General features: G+C 38.5%; 1 protein-coding gene across 7 annotated transcripts in view; it reads right to left on the minus strand.

Annotated features, from left to right (window-relative positions):
* LOC149086509 (coiled-coil domain-containing protein AGAP005037-like) overlaps positions 1 to 20850 on the minus strand; it is a 758714-nt gene that overhangs the window by 101623 nt on the left and 636241 nt on the right. For all 7 annotated transcript variants that reach the window (XM_089255964.1, XM_089255963.1, XM_089255967.1 and 4 more), the window contains one exon: positions 5068 to 5198. In XM_089255964.1, coding sequence (XP_089112090.1) covers positions 5068 to 5198 — 131 coding nt within the window. The remainder of the gene's footprint in view (positions 1 to 5067; positions 5199 to 20850) is intronic.

Raw genomic sequence — 20850 nt, forward strand, 5'->3', positions numbered from 1 at the left:
ACAGACTTTTGTTAACACTGAACTCTCTTTCACTGTCTGCATTACCATGTGCTAAAGATAAAAAGCCTTCACCAAAACTGGCAAAACTTTGAGCGGCTTTCAAGGTTATAAAGTTTGAATATATCCACCCAATATTTATCTATTCTCTGAACTGATTTCACTTCTTGTAATTCTTTGCATTGTAGGGCAATCCATTCATCACTCATAATTGATAGTTCTCTTGGTGATACAATGTTAAGTAACATCCTAGCAATACGTGAAGGAGTAATGTACTATCCCAGCAATGCACGAGAGGGAGTGCGAAAAACAAGAGAGGGTGCAAACATTTCATTCTCTCCAACAACATGTTTTGGAAAGGTAGGACATTCATATATAACTAGCTATAACACCCGGCGCTGCCCGGGTTTTCTTCAATGAGGCTTTTGGATCACGTGATATCTCCTCTTTTTCTTGAGGGACGTACAAACCGTGTCCAAGTTGACCAATATAGCGACTTCGCGATTCATGAAATAATTAAATCTAGATTTACAGAAACGTAGAAATGAATATATATTTTTCCTTTTCTAAGGGGCGCTAGGTATTTCGATTCCCTCCCCCTGAACTTCAAGTTATCCATCTCTGTCTGTTTCAGCTTCCAAAAATGCTTAATTAAAGCTGTGGAATTTTTTCGATGCACTTTACGGGGCCCATAACTAATTTGAAAAACATCCTAAACTATATGAATGTATGCAAATAAATATCAAAAGACAATACGGAGAGATTAATTTTCATGCTTGAGAAGATATAAATAAAAAGTTGAAATCAATGTTATTGCATGGATATCCAACTCAAAAGTAGATCCGGCTAATTACTTCATACTTAATTTTCTGGGCTTCGTATCTCCAAGTGAATTCAATATTTCAAAAATCGAGAATTCGATTTAATTTTTAAAATTATTGATGTGGCAGGAATGCCCCCCCCCCCACTAAATTTCCGTATTTATGCAGTTAAATCGGCAATTTTAATACTGATTTCTATGAGGATCACCCTTTTCCTGACCATCAAAGCGATGATGGTGATGATTATAACGTCTATTCAAAAAGCCTCATTACTGAGAGTATTGAAAATGTGGCAAACCATTACAAAGGCATAAACTATTATACATAACTGGCAGCATTAAAGAAGTGACAAACCATTGTAAAGACATAAACACGTCTGAAACTCATCGCTAGGGAACCACGGTAACCAAAGTAAACGTTCGGAAAGTGATTGTTGAGGCCCAAAAACCATTGTTGCCGGACAGTTTTTTGCCCATTTGGGGCATTTGCCCTGGTCTGACGAAATTTTAAAGTAGCCTATCGTTCAAGTCGGGTTCCATTTGGTATATATGCAAAATTTGGCGACGATCGATCTAAAATTGTAGATTTGTATAGAGAACATACACACACACAGACAGGCAGGCAGAAAATCAATTTTATATATATATAGATTGGTATCTCACAGAAAAGTTATGTACATATAAAATGAGCATGCTCCTACTACAAACTCCTTCCTTTGTAGCATGCCCCTCCCTCACCAATGCAGAGGTGGACCGTGGGGCCATATTGGGCGCCGCTCTAGGAAGGGTGCCAAATGGAGTTGAAAGGGTGAAAAAGAGCTTTGTCGATCAAAAAAACGTGGTCAGTAGCACCAAAAATAGGTTCTGCATGGGTAGAGATTTTTTTCCTCAAGCTGGCCCTGTTTGCTAAATCCGGATTTTCACGATGTGAAATTGTCACGATCGGCAACCGCCGACGATAACCACACGACCGCATAGTGGCTAGACGAAAAAACTATGAATATTTCAGCTGGAGTTTTTGACAGATCCAGTTTTTTCCCAACGATCTCCGAAGATTTTCGGTAATTTAAACAAGTAAATCAATCCCCCTTTTCGATTCTTCACAAAGGCGCGTGTGCAATCTTGCGGGAACTAAAGCGAATTCACGCCGTAGATACGATGTCTTTGAACGCAGGTTGGTAGCGAAGAAATTACCGTTATTTTCAGTATATAACCCGCAGGAGAAAAAACACTCTCCGAAATCGGAAAATTCGGCATATTCATTCAGGGACTTTGCTAGCCCGCGAGTTATACTAATAACGGTACAGGATCGTTATTGGACTACTTCAAAGTAGTACAACAACTTTCCAAGGTCAAGAGATGACATGATTATGGTAGATGGTGGGAAGTGAAAAAAAGTTTCCCCATCCACATCTTTTTCCTTGTCTCGAAAAGAACGCGTCCCGTGAACAAAATTTTCATGCTTCTTTTTCCTAAATTCCGGGTATTTGACGCACTACGTGCATTAGCGGTACCTCCGCGAACCAAAAACAAGAATTGGCGCAAATGCGCAGGGATTCGGCGCCTTGGCGCACCATGTAGCAAGAGAACCGTTTCGGCGCAATTGGCGCAGCTCTTGCACCCCTGACATAGGTATAGAACATGAAGTCCTATTTCAATAAATAACAGAGATATTCACTTTTAAAACACTTTAAACAGCTCTCTTGTAAAATTTCCCTTTTGGCAAATGGCGCCAATTATCTCCGATATACAGAAATATTTCAAACTGCAAATGTAAACTGTTCACCTGTCATGTTTGTTCAATACCTCCTAGAGATCTATCTCTAGAAAATGCTGGTTTGTTACTCGTCTGAAAAGCAAGTGATACAGGACAATACAAAGATTGCAGAGAAAACACGATTTAATTGTTGTCCCTGTATTAAGACCAGGATGTGAGTCAACTTCATGTGGTTTTGCACCCAAAATGAAACAATATATAATAAATATTGTTTTTTTACTTTAATTTCTTAAACAAGCACTAGTTCAAACTTTTTCAATTTATCGGTGTATCGTACAAAAAAAATATGAGCCTTACGCCATTAATTGAATACAAGTATTACAGAAGATTCCAAATTACCTAAGGGGCCGTCCAAATATTACGTCATCATCGATGGGGGTGGGGGTTCCGATTTGCTGACTTTTGATGGGAGGGGGGGTTTGGATAATGCTTACGTCACCAACCACCCTTTATGAAAATATGAAATATTGTTAATGGCATCTTACTCGGTGCGCCAAAAACGAGAAAAACCTGTCGATAGTTTATGGGCACTTGAAGTAACATCCCGACCCTATTGATAAGTGCCCTACAGAGCCACTTTAGTGATCTCTAAATGTTTTGCGGATCCAAGTGCTCTGGAAATGTGTACGGGTCACTTAAGTGCTCTGGAAATGTGTACGGGTCACTTAAGTGCTCTGGAAATGTGCCAATCACTCAAGTGATCCATAATTATACGCAGCAGATCATTTAAATAATCTGAGAATGTGCTGTGGGTAACTTGAGTGATGTAGAACCACATGGGGGCCACTTCAGTGCTCTAAAACTATGTCACATGTCACTCAAGGGATCTCTAAATGTGTCACGGATCACTTAAGTGTTCTGGAACTGTCCCGGATCATTTAAGTGATCTGAAAATGTGCCACGGCCGCTTAAATGTTCTGGAATTATACCACGGGACACTTAAGCGATCTGTAAATGTGCCGCGCAGTTCATTTTTACTAAATTAGGTTTGAGGAGGGCAGGCTGCATCATATAACCCCCAGAGCCATATTTGGTCCATGGGCCAAGGACCTTTATGCGATTTATCATTATATGGCTTAGAGGGTGGGTCACAATGAATTTATTAAAGATAAATTTTGAGTTCATAGCATTCAAATAACATTGAAATTAACAGAAATTGATTATAACAACATATAATGGTATTTTCTTCCGAAATTTCAAATTTAAAAAAAAAATTTTTTGGCATTAAAGAAATACATTTTTGATCGTCGGGGGAGGCACGAGCCCCTCTATGCATCTCCCACCTGTATACGTCTCTGATCCCACCAATATGTGTTAGGATTCAGAGCTGATGATGAAATTTTGCTGACAAGGGGGGTCAGTTTTGCTGACAAGAGGGGGAGGAGGTCAAAAATGGCTAAAAATTTGCTTATGTAATACTTGAACAGCCCCTAAGATTGAATTGTGGTGATTGTTCATAAATTATCATTAAAGAAAACTCTAACAGAATACAAAACGGATTAACTTATCAGAAATGAGTAGCTATATTTGATATACACTTACTTTGTTTTTGTCAGGAAAGTGTAAAACGAAGAGGAGATTTTTTTTTTTGTTTTGTTGCGGTAATCCTGCGTTCATAACGGAATGTAGTTTTGTAATACGATATACAATTAATCAAAATGTGGGTTCTTCCAAGCTCCACACTTGTCCTTTTTTTTTTATGAAAACGTCACACGAGGAGACCTGTCTTTCTCATATGGCAGGCATGGCCCTTACATTCTGTAGCAGGGCCTATCGACCAGACTTTCACGAGCCCCTTTATGATGAATTTATAGCGTGAAGAAACAAAAAAAGATGAAAAATCATCCCAGGCCCCAGGGCTGGAGCCTTGTCAGCCTACCCCCTTGTGGGGGACATGATGGCGAGCATCATTAAAATCAGTAGAATGTTCTGTCTTTTTACTTTCAGAGAGCCAAATTGAGCTATTGAAATGTGGTCAGCTGGGAAGGGTGCAGCAACCTCCAGCCACTAAACCCCCCCCCCCATCTTTCTTTTTCTTCCTGACCACTGTGCCAACACCCTCCACATAGATAGCCCCCCCCCCCCCCCACCATTTTCATGCTATTGACAGCTACTCTGCGATTTTTTATGTTTAAAGCAGTTCTTAACCTGATTTCCATCTTGCACCCCCCCCCCCCCCCTGCAATATGACTCACTTTTCCCGATCCCTTTGGATAATTAGTTTTCTATTCATTATTTTTTGCCCACGAAAGTAGTTTTGGGAAACCAGAAATTACTTAAGTGCTTAGGGCCTTCAAGTGTCCTCATCCGGCCCTAGTACTACTAAATAACTGCCAGAGGGAAAAGAGAAGAAAATTCAGAAAAACGCGTATATAATAAAAGTATATTAGAAATTTTTTTCACAAAACAGGACAAATAATTTGAAAAAAAAAACATTGATAAAAGAATCTCAGCAAATATTTGATTCTCATACCTTTTAAATCAGCAACTGTTTTACTTGCTCTACTTAGAACAAGAGCCATTCCCTCCACATCGCTCATATTCACACGGCAGCGTCTATTAATGACATTGCTTCTAAGATCTTCCACATGAGTTTCTAGCTCCCTGCAAAATCATGAATTTAAATCACAAGAATGTTGTGAAATTTTTCATCTATCCTATCACAAGTATGGATGGATCTAGAGCTCGGTATTGGGAGGGGAGATTTTACAAATTTTTGTGAATATACGTCCCATATTTTTCAGGACAGCCCTGGTTTTTCCCCATCTCGACTTTTATGAAAAAATGCCCCGGTCTTTCTGTCGAAGTTTTCTTGAATTTGTTATTTAATCAAAAATCATTGATATAGGCAATTTTCAACAAACTGATTGAAGGCAATATTATCATATAGATGTACAAAAATTCCATGAATTATCACACTTCACTTGGAAGGGGGTGATATCCCCCCTTCCCCACCATAGATCTGTGCCTGTAAAGTAGTCTGTCCCCCCCCCCCATCGGCATGAGGGGTAAATATTGCAACTAGATTGTAACACATGCAAAGTTTAAAGAACATATGGAAGCACAAAATTTATATACAGTCGACCCTCTATATTCACATACTCAATTTCATATTTGCAGTTTTCGTATAAACAGTGTCTTTCCTATTTTTCTGGAAAACACTGTCACAGTGATAATGGGTGCAAAATATAAAATGTATGTGCTACATAAACATTTTAAAAACCCTCCCTAAAGGGTTTTTCTGCAGCTTTTGGAAATGTTTATAAAATATAATTGTATAAATGTTTCTGAAAGTGAAAACTTTGCAAGGAAAATTTGAAATATTAACAATGGCCATTTTTATTGCTGTGTTTTCCCATTATTACAGTATCAAAAAATACAGTCAGATATATATCAAGGAAAAAAACTTATAATTTGTAAGCCATTGCTGTAACTACACCTGCTACTATACAGCTCTGTATCCACATGCCTCTTACGTAGAAAGTGTTTTTTTTCTGGGTGCTATAAAAAAAGTTATGCAATACATAACTTGTACACTATAACTGTCATTATTAAATGTATGAAAATCTATGAGCAATATGACGAAAAGAATAAGCCACATCTCCCAGTATTTTGTATGATAAGTGGAAAAGCTCGGACTATGAAATACTTTTTCGAAATTTACTTAAACAAGAATTCATTCTGGAAGTCAGAAGGCACCTTGACATATTATTCAAAGTTCATTGGATACTGGATAAAAACCCCGAATACTAAGGTGCTGAAGAGACTAATAGGTCTCCTAACTCAACGTCTACTATTCAGCTGGTCCAAAAGTGATGAGAGAAGTCTGGGAAGACTAATTTCTTTACCATTTCTTTGCCAAACTGTTTTGATGGGACAAGTTGATTTTATAGCTTATGAAAAAGAGACAACATTTTTCTTCGAAAGCGAATCTATCTCTGATAAACCTCCAAATTAGTTTTTTGTCAAATATGATTATCACTGGGTAGGTCATAACAGTAGAAAATTTACCCGAATAAAATTTCTTCTGATCAGATAAAGTCACATCATCCTACTTCGCCAAAAGATAAGATATATCAAAAGATACACACTGTTTAGTACATTCGAATTTCTTCTGTATGTGCTGTTTTGTGAGGGAAGGACCTTATTTCACTTTTGCATACTGCACATTTTGATTATATTTTGAACACATTACTCACTGTTCAACATGTACAAGGAAAGTTATATTACATCTGCCTTTTAATCATGATTTTCTGATGACTAGTAATGGATGTAGGCCTACCTGTTCGAGTGTTCAGTTTATAAATCTCAGAATCCATTATATAATTGTAAGAAATGAACTTCAATCTTTTAATTTTTCTCAAAATTACATGAATGGTCACCCTGAATTCTCTGAGAGAGAGCAAAGATTTTACCTATTTCAATTACAGATGAATGTGTTGCTTTAGCATCTGTACACTTTCAGAGAAAACTAATTTCATTGTGCAGAACTGATTGATATAAACAAGATATAAAAAAATGAGTGTATTTACACCTTTGTTCAAACTCTGTTTGACAATTTTTTTCTGGTGCAGTGCAGCAAAATTATTTTCACTGAAAAATATATTCTCATAGTTCTTTGCAGCAAAGGGAAAAGTAGTGAATATATCCTCACACTTCAAAATATAGTTTCTATATATCAGAGGCTGATAAGAAACATATATACAGAAATTTTTGAAGTTATGTATTATTGTGAAATGAATACTGAAAAATATGTTATTTAAAATTAGTACAGTAATACCCCGACTAACACTATTCCAAGTTACATAATTCTGAAATTACACAATTTTCTGTGTAAAATTGTACATATTGGAAATTTAAGCATAATCATAAGATAATTGTTGAAATAATAAAGATTATCAAGTGATAATCAGGTAAGAAATGTTTTATTCGATTGAAATAGGCCTATATGAAATGAAATCACACTGATTTTTGAGAGGCTATAGAATATATACTGTAGATGAAAACTTTGCAATGATTTTAAAAAGGGAATTTCAAAACCTGTATGTATCCACCATTTTGCAGAGAAAGTCACAACTTCATACCTGAAGTCCATGGAAGGTATCAAAGTGGTACACCTATAAAAAGGAGAAAGAAGTGCTTTTTCCAGAATTTTGGTCCCAATTAACCCTTTAAGCAGCACAGCAAAAATCACTGAACCCTCTTTAAAATGTCATACATTCTTTTTTAATAAAGTAGCCTTCATTTCAATTTTCAGCAGGTGCAAATTAAAGGGTGCAGGAAAAAGAGTTCCATTGAGAAATGAACTTCTCAGAAAACATATGGGCTTGTGGTGAGATTCGATTTGTATTTTATCTCACAGATGGCGGCACTTGTAAAGCCGACGCCATCGGATTGTCACGCGGGAAATCGGGGGAGAAGCGATCGAACCATCAAGCGCTCAACATGTCGCTCCGTAGATTTTTATTTCGTCTTATGTTTCGTGTTGTAAATAAATAATTATTTTAAGAAATTAATCAATTATCCTGATCCATCATTTTATTCAAATCACGCAACCTCATAACCCAAAGAATGGTGACCGCGGACTTCAAACAAGTTCCAGTTTCTTCATTGCGGCACGAGGCAATCTACGGGCGTTTCCCGTGAGCGAACTTTCGCTTTCCGGAACTTGATATCACTTTTCCTGGATTTTCATCATGGAAGTAAGTGCCGTTCAGGTACCACTTTTTAACCACCATGATCCAGCGCTGTGGTTTATCATGTGTGAAAGCACTTTCGCTCTCGCTGTTCCGAAACCGATAACCGAATCTGTCACAAAGTACAACTATGTTGTCGCGAATCTGCCTCCGGAAAGTGCGGCTCTTGTCCGGGACATTCTCGTTAATCCGCCGGCCACGGATCCGTATGAAAGGCTGAAATCGGAACTTATTAAAACGGTCGAGCGAGTCATCGTCCACTCAACTTCGAAAGCTCTTAACATGCGGGTCATTGGGAGATCGGAAACCATCCGACATGCTCCGCGAATTGCGACGACGAGCAGAATCGCATTCTGTCTCCGACGAATTGCTGATGGAGCTTTTTCTCCAACACCTACCGGCATCAACTCAGTCCATTCTCGCTGCTGTCACTCCACTCGTATCTCGAGAAAGCTGCTCAACTCGCCGACAAAATTCATGAAGTGAACCCTCATCATGTTGACGCAGTTGAGAAACCGCAACAGCCGGATTCCGTCGCGCAACTTCGGGACGAAGTGGCTCAGGACGCCGCGAGTTGAAAAACGTCCTGCGTTCGCGTAGCAACTCTCGCCAACGTACCTCACGTGCGCGCAGTCCGCATCCACGATCGGAAAACTGCTGGTATCACAACAAATTCGGCAACAACGCCAAAAAGTGCGTGTCGCCGTGCAAGTTTCAAAAAAACGGGGCGGGCGAGGAGTAATCGCGACATGCTCCTTGCCACAGGCATCTCGTCGCCTTTTTGCCATGGACAGAAATTCCAAAATTCGATTCCTGATTGACACTGGATCCGATGTTTCCATCCTTCCAGCATCACCATCACAACGACGCAGTGACGCCACTATGAAGCTCTCTGCTGCTAAGTGTCCATTAGTGTTTATGGTCAAAAGAGGGTGACATTAGATTTCAATCTCCGTCGTAATTTCACTTGGACTTTCCTACTGGCTAATGTTTCCACACCCATCATTGGGGCAGACTTTCTGTTCAACTTTGATCTTGTTCTGGATCTCCGACGACGATGTTTACTGGATAGGACAACAAAACTCAATGCTGACTGTGATCTTCACATTGCAGAAGTTCACTCAATCAAACTCATCGAAGGTGACACCATCTACCACAGCCTTCTCAGCAAGTTTCCCGACATCATCAAACCACCACAACCAGGACAACCTGTGAAACACTCTGTCGTGCATCATATCGAGACTGTTGGTCCACCTGTGCATGCCAAACCAAGACGTCTAGCTCCTGATCGATTGAAAATCGTGAAGCAAGAATTTCAGCAGATGCTTGACCTCGGCCATTTACGACCATCTAACAGCTGCTATGCATCACCTCTGCACTTAGTCCCGAAAAAGGACAGTGATGAATGGCGTCCAGTTGGTGATTACCGAGCTTTAAATGCACAGACTGTTAAAGACCGGTACAGTGTTCCAAATGTTCTGGACTTTACATCTGAATTGCATGGTAGTAAAATCTTTACTCACATAGATCTCATCAGGGCCTATCATCAGATTTCTATACTTCCTGAAGATGTCCATAAAAGTGCTATTATCACACCATTTGGGTTGTTCGAGAGCACTCGAATGCAATTTGGCCTTTGCAACGCTGCAGCCACATTCCAAAGGTTTATTGACGAGGTCACTCGTGGACTTCCATTTGTATATGCCTTTGTTGATGACATACTGGTAGCCTCGAAATCACCAGAAGAGCACATCGAACATCTAAGGTTGTTATTCGAACGTCTGCAAATATATGGCCTCAGCATCAAGCCCTCTAAATGTGTATTTGGATTTGGTGTTTCATCAATTAAATTTTTGGGTTACAAAGTTTCTGGATCTGGCATCGAGCCTTTAACAGATCGTGTTGATAATTCCTGGTGCCAAGCTAAGTCTTTGGGTCGACGCCAGTGATTTAGCAGTCGGTGGTTCGCTAATGCAATCAAATGGAAAAGGATGGGAACCCATTGCATTCCTGTCCATGAAACTGACAAAGAGTCAACAGAAGTTCTCCACTTACGACCGAGAACTGTTAGCAATATACACTGCTGTCAAAAGATTCCGACACATGCTAGACGGCCGTGAATTCACAATATTCACGGATCAGAAACCTCTCGTCTTCGCCTTCAAGCAAAATCCTGATAAATGCAGCCCACGTCAATGGCGACACCTCGACTTCATCTCGCAATTCAGCACTGATGTTCGTCATACTAAAGGTGCAGATAATGTGGTAGCTGACGCTCTTTCAAGAATAGAAATCAACTCGATTTCCAAATCACCATTCCTGGATTTTGACCTTTTTGCAACTGCTCAACGAGAGGATCCTGAATTAAAACAGTTACAGCAAGACAACTCTAGTTCACTGACTTTCAAGTCAATGCCAAGTCCATTTACCGCAACAGAACTGGTATGTGATGTGTCTACAGGCTCACCACGACCATTTGTTCCAGCAAGCTTCCGCAAGACTATTTTTCATCATTTCCACAATCTTGCTCATGCAGGTGTAACACCATCTACTCAGCTAATATCTACAAGATACGTTTGGCCTAACATGAGAAGGAACATCAAAGATTGGGTAAGGTGTTGCAATGAGTGCCATGAGCTCAAAGGTTCATAAGCATACCAAAACACCTTTAGTCACCTTTGCAACACCCGATGCGAGATTTTCTCATATTCATATCGATCTGGTTGGACCTCTGAAGGAAGACATACTGCTTAACAGTAATTGATCGCTACACCAGATGGCCGGAAGTCATACCTATAGCAGACATCACAGCAGACACAGTTTGTCGTGCCTTGTTCGATGGTTGGATTTGCCGTTATGGATGTCCATCAACCATTACAACCGATCAAGGACGGCAGTTCGAATCATCACTCTTCAGAGAACTGATCAACCTGCTTGGCACTAGCAGGATTCGTACCACTGCTTACCATCCACAGGCCAATGGCATGGTCGAACGGTTCCACAGTGTCTTAAAAAGCTCATTGAAGGCACATGAGAATCCAAAGTGGACCGTCACATTGCCAGCCATCTTACTTGGTCTCAGGGCAGCCGTCAAGCCGGATATCAAAGCCTCTAGTGCCAAGTTAGTTTTTGGTACATCTTTGAGATTACCTACAGATCTCTGCACGGATACACCCGGTCAGCTCTCATCAACATACACATACGTACAACAGCTCAGAGAGCGTATGAATAGTATCAAACCATGCAAAACATCAGCTCATGGTCAATCCAAAATTTATGTGCATCCTCAACTGCAAACATGCTCACATGTGTTTCTTCGAATTGACAAGATCACACCACCTTTGACACAACCATATACTGGACCCCATGAAGTGATTTCTCGTAATGAGAAAAAAATCACTTTAAATGTAAATGGGAGAAAGACCTGCGTTTCACTTGACAGAGTGAAACCCGCATTTATCTTTAACGATGTCTGTGTGGAACTTGACAAAAACAAGCTCGAAGAAAAGAAAAATGACACTGTGCCAGTACAACCATATGTCACTAGGTCTGGCAGAAAAGTCAAATTCAGTCGTAGACTGATAACCGAAATTCATTTGATTTCGAATTGTGCATCATAATATTTTTTGCATCATATAATTCTACAATTCATTGATTTTTTTTCTTTTGCATCTTGTATTTCATGCATCTTATTTACACTGTGCATCCATATATTTTTTTACGCCTTATTGAATTTTCTGCATTTAATTGTACATTTTGCATCGTATTTTTTTTAAGTGTATACTTATTTCACATGATTTCCTGCATCATTGTATTATGTCTTGCACATCTATTATTCTGCATCTTATGATTAATTTTTTCCATCACATTTTTATTTTGTATCTCATTTATCGTTCTCTCACCATGTTCCTTCACTAGGGGGAAACTCATGTGGTGAGATTCGATTTGTATTTTATCTCACAGATGGCGGCACTTGTAAAGCCGACGCCATTGGATTGTCACGCGGGAAATCGCAAGGAGAAGCGATCGAACCATCAAGAGCTCAACATGTCGCTCCGTAGATTTTTATTTCGTCTTATGTTTCGTGTTGCAAATAAATAATTATTTTAAGAAATTAATCAATTATCCCGAATCCATCATTTTATTCAAATCGCGCAACCTCATAACCCAAAGGCTCGTCAATGCTGAAAGAAGAGGCTTTCAAGGAGGTATATCTCGTTAATGCAACTTAACTATATTAATATGTATTTGCATGGAATATCATACCTGAACTTATACAGTTATTACTCAGTCTCACCTATCACGTAACTTTGGGGGTATTACTTTAGTTGAATTTGAAACAAATTAATCAGGAAAATAAATATATATATGCCTCCAAATTTTAATGCTAAATCCTCAAAATTGTCTTTGCCAATATCATTGTTTTGCAAATCTGTATTTCACTGCAATTATTTTTACCTCATTCATTTCTTTAATTAAAAAATAATACGAAGCTAAGATTTAATTTTTGATCTGTTGCATATTATTATGGATCCGAAAGAGCATTCATTTTTTTTTTTCCAGAACCAGGCTCCAATGAATTCGGATACTCTTTCATTTCCTAAAGCTGAATGTTTTGCATTATTCTAAAGCGAGTTCTCAGCTGAATGGAAATGTTCTGTGGTAAAAGTTCCCATAATAGTGTTTTCCATATTTTTCCTCCTGATAAGTTCATCCCAAGATTATTCTGCACAGTTTTTGGCACATTCTGCTTTGGGGGCACTCATTGATTTCAGAAGTGTTTTTTTAACATAGATAGCATTTTGTCTATCATTCCTCCTGGAAAGGCATCTGTTCCGCAAATACCCAAGAGAGTGTGAGAGACCAGTTTACCAGTTTATTACAAGTTTTATTCTCACGATATCTGTTTGTAGTTACAGCCAGAGATTGCCACAATGTTTTGGGAACCATTGCTGGCTATTTTTATATGCATCTAACTCAATAGAGAAAAAAATAGATTGTTTAAATTCTCTGTCTCTTATAATTTGCTTCATTTACACAAGTATTAGGTATGCATCCGTTTTCGTAATAAAATATGTCTTTTATTTTTTAACATTTCCATTCAATGCCTAATCATTGCATTAGAATAGTTTATCTTTACGAATTTTTTCACCTACAGCAGTTTGAAATGTTTTACTAATGCAATATATTAGCCTAGTTAGTTTAATAAATCTCTCCCCCCTCCACTCTGAAGTCGAAATTTTTGGTAAGTGGAATTAATGATTACTCGAAATTTTTGGTAAGTGGAATTAATGATTACTCGAAATTTTTGGTAAGTGGAATTAATGATTACTCGAAATTTTTCACTGGCCACTGCACATTTATTTGTGTTAAGAGATTTGACTGTAGTAACAAAATGGAAATTAGAAATTTTTTATGGTTCAAAATTAAATTATCTGTTACTATAAACAAGAATAACATACGATAACCATGTTGGGGTAAATCGAGAAGCTATCCATACTTAGAATAACACAACCATAAATATTTTTATATATGGGCATTGTATAATATTTTATCATGTATATTACTTTTTAGTTTTCACAATTACATTTTTAATTGGGAGTTGCTGTATTTTAGAAATATATGACATCCATATTTGTTATAGGCATCTGTTTCTCAGTCACCTCGTTGGGCATTTTGCCTGTTGGATATTTGTATTTATACATATATACATTGCTTTGTTAATTTTATTTCAAAGAAAAATATGAATGAAAGTGTCCAGAGGCGTATTTCTGCATTAAATATGAAAATTGGGATATAAACAAACACTCATCCATAATCTGCAAGATAGCCTAATTTGAATCACCTAGGTTCTTATGAGTATGGATTTGATAGACTTTGATAGATTTGATTGACTTTGCTTAAATTTTCGAGATAGAACAGTTTTCGCTTGTCATTGAATGTTTTTCCACTACCTTTACTGTAGTCTTCCCCTCTCGGTTCATTATGCTCCTCCTTTGGGGAGATACCAAACACTTCGAGAAAAACTATTTTAAAATGAGCATCAGAAGAATAGTGCTATAAAACCTCCCGACTAAGAACTTATCAATCAAGAAAGGCTCTTATAACTGGGGTGGGGTAAGTAAATGATAATAATTGGATAAAAGAAAAAAAATTTTCACTGAAAACATCATAAAAGGAAAAAAACCACTGTGTTATATATGTTTGTGGGGGGGGGGGGGGGAGAGAAAGAGATGAGTAAACTGAAATTATCCTCCTGACAAAACTCCAAATTACAGCCAGCCTTGGAATCAAAACTCTGAAAATGCAGCAGAAAAAAAATATTGTTGAATAGGTCGAATCACGGCCATCATTTTAATAAGCCACAAGAATAAAAAGTTCATTTCAGAAGCTTTATAAGTTGATGCTGTATTAAAAGAAGCTATGCTACATTAAAGAATTACATTTTAAATAATGTGTATAAATATAGATTGTTAAAGACTTAAAAAATGTGTTATCCCATAGCAAGGACCTACAGCCATACAATAGTATTGTTTCTTGAATGAAAACATATTTTGATAGAGGCAAATTCAGATGAGACCTAAAACTTCTGCGATTTTGAATAGGGAATAATGAAATTCTGAGAATCACTTCTCAATTCATTGGAGAGGACCTTTGATGGTGACATTCGTTTTTTCTACAAATTTAATTTCAAATTAATCAATTTTGTTTTATGAGAAGAGTGGGAGACATTTTGAAGTTTATGGATGAATTCTACTGCTTTTGTAATGAAAGAAAACACTGGAACTTCAAGTGACCCACATTACCACACCCATAACATCTCATCTGACTATTGTTCTTCTCGGTTTGTCTATTTCTAAACTTCCATCCTCCTCCTGCTTTATTCTTGATGTCATTGATTTTGTAGAACTTGTCCTGAAAATTTTGGAATGTTGGTTTCGGGAATTTTTGTCGTTCCCACTCACCAGCATGTGATGTTTTGACAGGTCTCCCAATACTTTCGTAATCATCAAGCTTTTCTGTCAGTTCGGTAGGAGCAGTGCCATCTTAACGAATGGGCACAGCCCGGGGGCCTCACAAAAATGAGATCCTGTTGAAATTTTCTAGAATTTACGTGGTAGGGCCTCAGAAAAACCACTTATCCCGGGGGCCCATGATGCTCTTAAGACGGCCTTGGGTGGAGAGACAAAATTACTCCATTCGTCTAAATGATATTCTCGGAAATCAACTGGGCTTCGCTTTTTGATTTGATCCGTGATGATCAAATCCCTTAATTGATCGAATGGTGTTACTTTTAAAGCAGATGTCCAGCCATCAAAATATGTGCGTAATTCATGATGAAAATCTCGCCAAGTACTGGTCTGCTTCTGATGCGAGACAAGCAGCCGATGAAACTTTTCCGCCATCAATTTGAATCTTTTCATCAACAGTTCTTTGACAAGGTCGTAATTCTCCACATTCTCCTCGGGCTCTTGTGCAATCAGATGGTTTATTTCATGAGGTAATAGTCCTAGAAGATGAGTGACACATTCCTCCTTTGGTAGTGATACCCGGTGAGCTTGCCGCTCAAAGAGCACAAGGTAGAGAGTTATATCGTCACTCACATCGAATCTGTGCATCAGGTTTTGGAACTCTCTGCCTGGACTTATAGTATTTTCAAACTGAGTCCTTCCACTTGATCGGGATTCAACCTCGATTTTAAGTTTCTCTATTTCCAGTCTCATACGTTGTTCTTCCATTGTGTCTCTCCTTCGTTGCTCTTCATCTTTCCTCCGCTGCTCTTACTTTCTATCACCTATGATAGTTTTCAGCAACTCTTTGCAAAAATCCTAATCATATTCTTCGCTTTCCAGAATGGCATTCTAGAGATCTATGATTTTGGAATTAGGGGGAGTGTCCAACCCTAATTCACTCGCGAGCACCTTCAAGTCCTCTTTGATGCCCTGCGCCAAATAAGACATGGCGACCTCGTGTAAAGGGACGTAAATGACACTGCAATGTACTTTCGGTCAGAAACACTTATCGCGATCCACATTTATCACGGACGCGCACTTTTCGAGTCTTGACGACCCACGGCGAAGACGAAACCGATTGCGAAATCTCCAGCACAGTCTCGTGAAGACGAAATTGATCGTGAAATCCTCCTCAGCACAGTCTCGCGAACATGAAACCTATCGCGAAATTTTTAGGATAGTCTTGCGAAGACGAAACTGATCGTGAAATCTTGAGTCAGGCTGACACTCACGAAGACCAAACCTTCATGCAATCGTCGAACCTCCGAGCCTGGGTGGCTCATTCGAATCAGCGCGACTTGAAGAGGAAACTCGAATCAAGACGATTCGCCCTCACATTCAAATCTGATGATTTCACATCGATCCCGTCTGAGCCCCGAATTTCTCTGAAGTCTTCACAGAGAAAAACACACAGCCTCCATTTTTGAAACATTTATTACGCGCACAAAACATACAGGCGATCATACACAGACATAACAAAGAACGCGACCTTTCCCACCAACTTCTCTCGGCAAACTCACTGTTGTCAAAACCAGTGGCGTCGGAGCCGGGGGTGCTTGAGCACCCATAGTAATTTGTGGCATGGATCCGAGCACTCACAGATTTGATTCAGAAATTAAAATTTCCGATATAAAACTAAAGACGAGCACCCACAGTTTAGAAACACTTCCGACGTCCCTGGCCAAAACTAATCTTTACAATATTGATTATTGCCCTGCGTGCTGCAGCGCCATCTACCGATGACAAAAAAGACTATAACTGAAAATCCTACATATATACATTAGATTAGTCGATTCCACCTTTAACTATGGAGGGGGGGGGGCATCGTATCTCTGCCCATGCTCTATACCCATTACTTTTTCATTACTTTATACTCATTTACTGCTGAAAATCATAAGGAAGCTTATTGCTATAATGCCGTGTAAAAGGGTTAAAAAACATCAATGTCTCAAACATCAAACGTCTCATACATGTACTACCTAAAAGTACAAAAAAATGTCGCTGAGAAAATAAAACAAAAAATAATAAATGCAATAATGACAGCTTTGTTATCTGAAATTTATACCACAAAAAAATCATACTACAGAATCGTTTACTCCTAAGCTATTACCAAAATTAAAATTCAAAGCTCAACATAGGTATAAATAAAAATAGGTATTAAAAAAAAACATCCTAGTAAAATGAGATGCTGTATATTGAGATTCAAAGACGAAGGAGAAATTGTTTGACGTATATTTTTCTATTTTTCATGACTTCTCGCAGTGTGAGGGAGAATTTGTGAAGAAAAAAATACATAAATGATTTCAAATAAAAAGAAAAGATGCACAATGTTTTAATTATCACCATGAAGTTATCATCGAAAACACTCGGAAACCTCTCCGCTACTACTTCCAAAATGCATGTGAATAATCATTTTAGCATTCTATATTTACAGAAGACAAATCTCAACGATGATTCTTGTGCATGAAAGAAAAGATGATTCGATAAATGAGATCAAATACTGATCGCATGCACCATGAAAATTTAAAAAAAAAAAGTCTCGTGCATCTCTTTTCTGCACATACACGCATACACAAATTATACATCATGTTGTAGAATGGGAAAGTGAAGGAAATTTTTTTAAGTAATTGAAAAAAGGCTTTTAATTAAATCACTATATTTATTTTAATTTGCGAGTTTTTTTCATCACTTTTTCGTACTGCCAACGGTAAAAGCCACCATCCACCCCCCGCCCTTCCGCCTACGAAAAACATATGAATTTATAGAACCAGAATCAGAATTATAAGGTGATGCCTGGCCCTATTTCAGGCCATAAGTCACCAATGAATTCATGTTTGAGAAGTCTGCACACTTTTTCAGATGTCTGGCTTGCTCATTATCCCATAGGGTTGACAAAACAGAATTCTGCTTAAAAAAGGACACCATAAACCAAATGTCGTTGTCATTTTCTTCCCACCATTGTGATTTGCGTTGTGGTGTTCAAAATCAAAGCCGGCACCGATGCCCGCGGGCACCACGGGGAATTGCAAACGGGCAGAGGGATATAGCTTCTTTTTTCCTCGGAACCAAATATTTCTATAGGGAGAGCAAAAAATCGTTTTGCAGACCCATTCAACACATGCATTCAATTAACAATATTTTAGCTGTCAGTCTTTTTTTCGACTCAGCGAAAAAAGAGCCGCATAAAATAGCATACAAATAGGGTGCAGCCTGGTTGTTTTCCCTGGCTGTTCCTTGAATAGATATGCAGTATACCTGCCATATGCAGGGAAAAAAACGTTCCTGCTGTACTGCTGGACTTCCTATGGTGTATATTTTTTTTCCGCTCATCTCTCTCTCTGTCGGATGACCAGCTACATGCAGAGAATCGAACCATTTCTTGCCGTTCGTGTAAGATTGAACTATTTGTGTCAGATAGTAGTAATCACAAATTTGCTCTATTGTTGTGGAATAATGAAACGCTCCTATGTGAGCAAAAAAAGCTTAAGATTTGCTTTTTTTTCAAAGTTCAAATGATTTCATAGAGACATATTGATGAACTAGATTCTACCGCACGTAAGTTTGCTTTTATTTAAATGACTTTTTTTGCTTTCTTTTGTGTAATTACTTATAAAAACCATCCACTGTCGTTTAAACTGGGAATGTTGCCAATAATTTTCAAGTTCAACTCTTAAATTCGGTAAAATTGTTGTGCAGATGTTGATGCCCGATTTCCAAGTTCGGTATTTGACCCCACAAGGGAAGGGCTGACATGGGAACAGCCCTGGGGGCCTGGAACAATTACCATAATTTTTTGGATTTTTTCAAGCTGTAAATTAACTACAGAAGGACCCATGAAAAGTTTTGCTTGGGGGGCAGATGCGGATTAAAGTCAGCTGAGGCCACGGACGCAAAAGAAAATACTGTACCCTTTAAATTAGAAAAAAGTGCAATGTTTGGGTTTTACACGGTCCAGGGTGTGCCTGCCCTTAAATCCGCCACTACTTGGGCCTGCCAAAAATCCCAACCTATGGGATGTGAGAGCATAGCCCAGCCAACAAAATTTAAACAACAGGTATTCACTGACTAGCCAAGCATCTCTTCACCTTAGCCCCCCCCCCCATTCCTCAATTCTTGCTTTGCTCCTCAGTGGAGAAAACGGTAGAGGCTGTCAAAGAGAAATGAGAAAAAGTCATTTCCGCTGTGAAAGTGAGAGCTGCTCTTAGGAATGTGCGACAGGAGCGGTTGCACTGGGCACCGTGCTTTGTGGGCCCCGCACTCACGGTAAACTATTGGAGGCTTTCATGAATTCTGAAATTACTTCTTGCATTAATTCTGAAGTTTCAACAATTCTGGGGTGCCGCAGCACACAGTTCGAGAGTCCCTGCATTATATGTATTTGTATCACTTTCTGTTTTCGCAATTTTTTTCAATGTTTTCAATTCCGAAATTCTGTATTCTGAAACACTATATTCAAATGTTCCGCGACTTTACTCTGTGGTGATGGTTGTCAATTTAAATTATTGGAGAACTTGAAATGCGAATTCAACTAAATCATCAACAATTCAATCCAATCGGTTAAAAACTGTAAAATACATTCGATAGAACTATTCGATTTCAGAATACGCATTAAAAAAAAAAAGAACTGATGATCAAAACCATCAAATACGGTTTTAAAGAACTGATGATCAAAACCATCAAATACAGTTTTAAAGAACTGATGATCAAAACCACATCATTGATTGATGATTAAACCCATTTTGCACCACTTTATCGGTTTATAATAGAATTTCACAGTTTTATGTGAATATCATGGGGGGGGGGGGGAGGGACACAGGCAATGCCGTCTTAAGGCATGGGCCCACCAAGGGCGCGGCCCAGGGGCCTCAGGAGAAAAAGAGCCTCACAAAAATGAGATATGGTTGCAATTTTTGAAAATTTGTTTGGTCGGGACTCAGAAAAATCACTTGGTGCCCAAGATGCTCTTACGACAGCTCTGGGCACAGAGCATTTGTCCCAAAGACATTTTAAATTAACAGAAATTGAAAAATATAGCACCCCTAAATGTATTTTCTTTAAATATTTTAATTTATTGAAAAATAATTTTACTTTTTAGTTGTCTTGGGCAGAGCCGTCTTTAGAACATCATGGGGCCCCGGGCCAAGTAATTTTTCTGAGATCCAACCAAGCAAATTCTCAAAAATTTTAACTGGGTCTCATTTTTGTGAGGCCCCCGGGCCATTCCCGAATGGGCCCATGCGTTAAGACGGCAATGGTCTTGGGGCAGACATGGTACCCCTATACCCCCTCCTGCATAGGTTTGTTACATGGAAGGAATAACACTGTAAATACGAAGGTTAGATAATCAGATATTTTTTTACTTGAACAGCAGTCTGTGTGGAAAAAATACAAACAAATAAAAATTAGCATTATGGTCTATAAATTATATATTATTTATGATAGAAATGACACATGGCACTTCCACACATTTACGAAATGTGAATTTGAAAAAAAATTGTTTTTCTTCTCTTCCCTTTTCCTATACTCCAATATTTGTCGCCCTGGGCT

Source organism: Pholcus phalangioides, unplaced genomic scaffold, assembly GCF_987345545.1.
Source record: "Pholcus phalangioides strain wild (caught in Gottingen) unplaced genomic scaffold, Ppha-v1.0 ptg000004l_1, whole genome shotgun sequence".
NCBI classification, from domain to species: Eukaryota; Metazoa; Arthropoda; class Arachnida; order Araneae; family Pholcidae; genus Pholcus; species Pholcus phalangioides.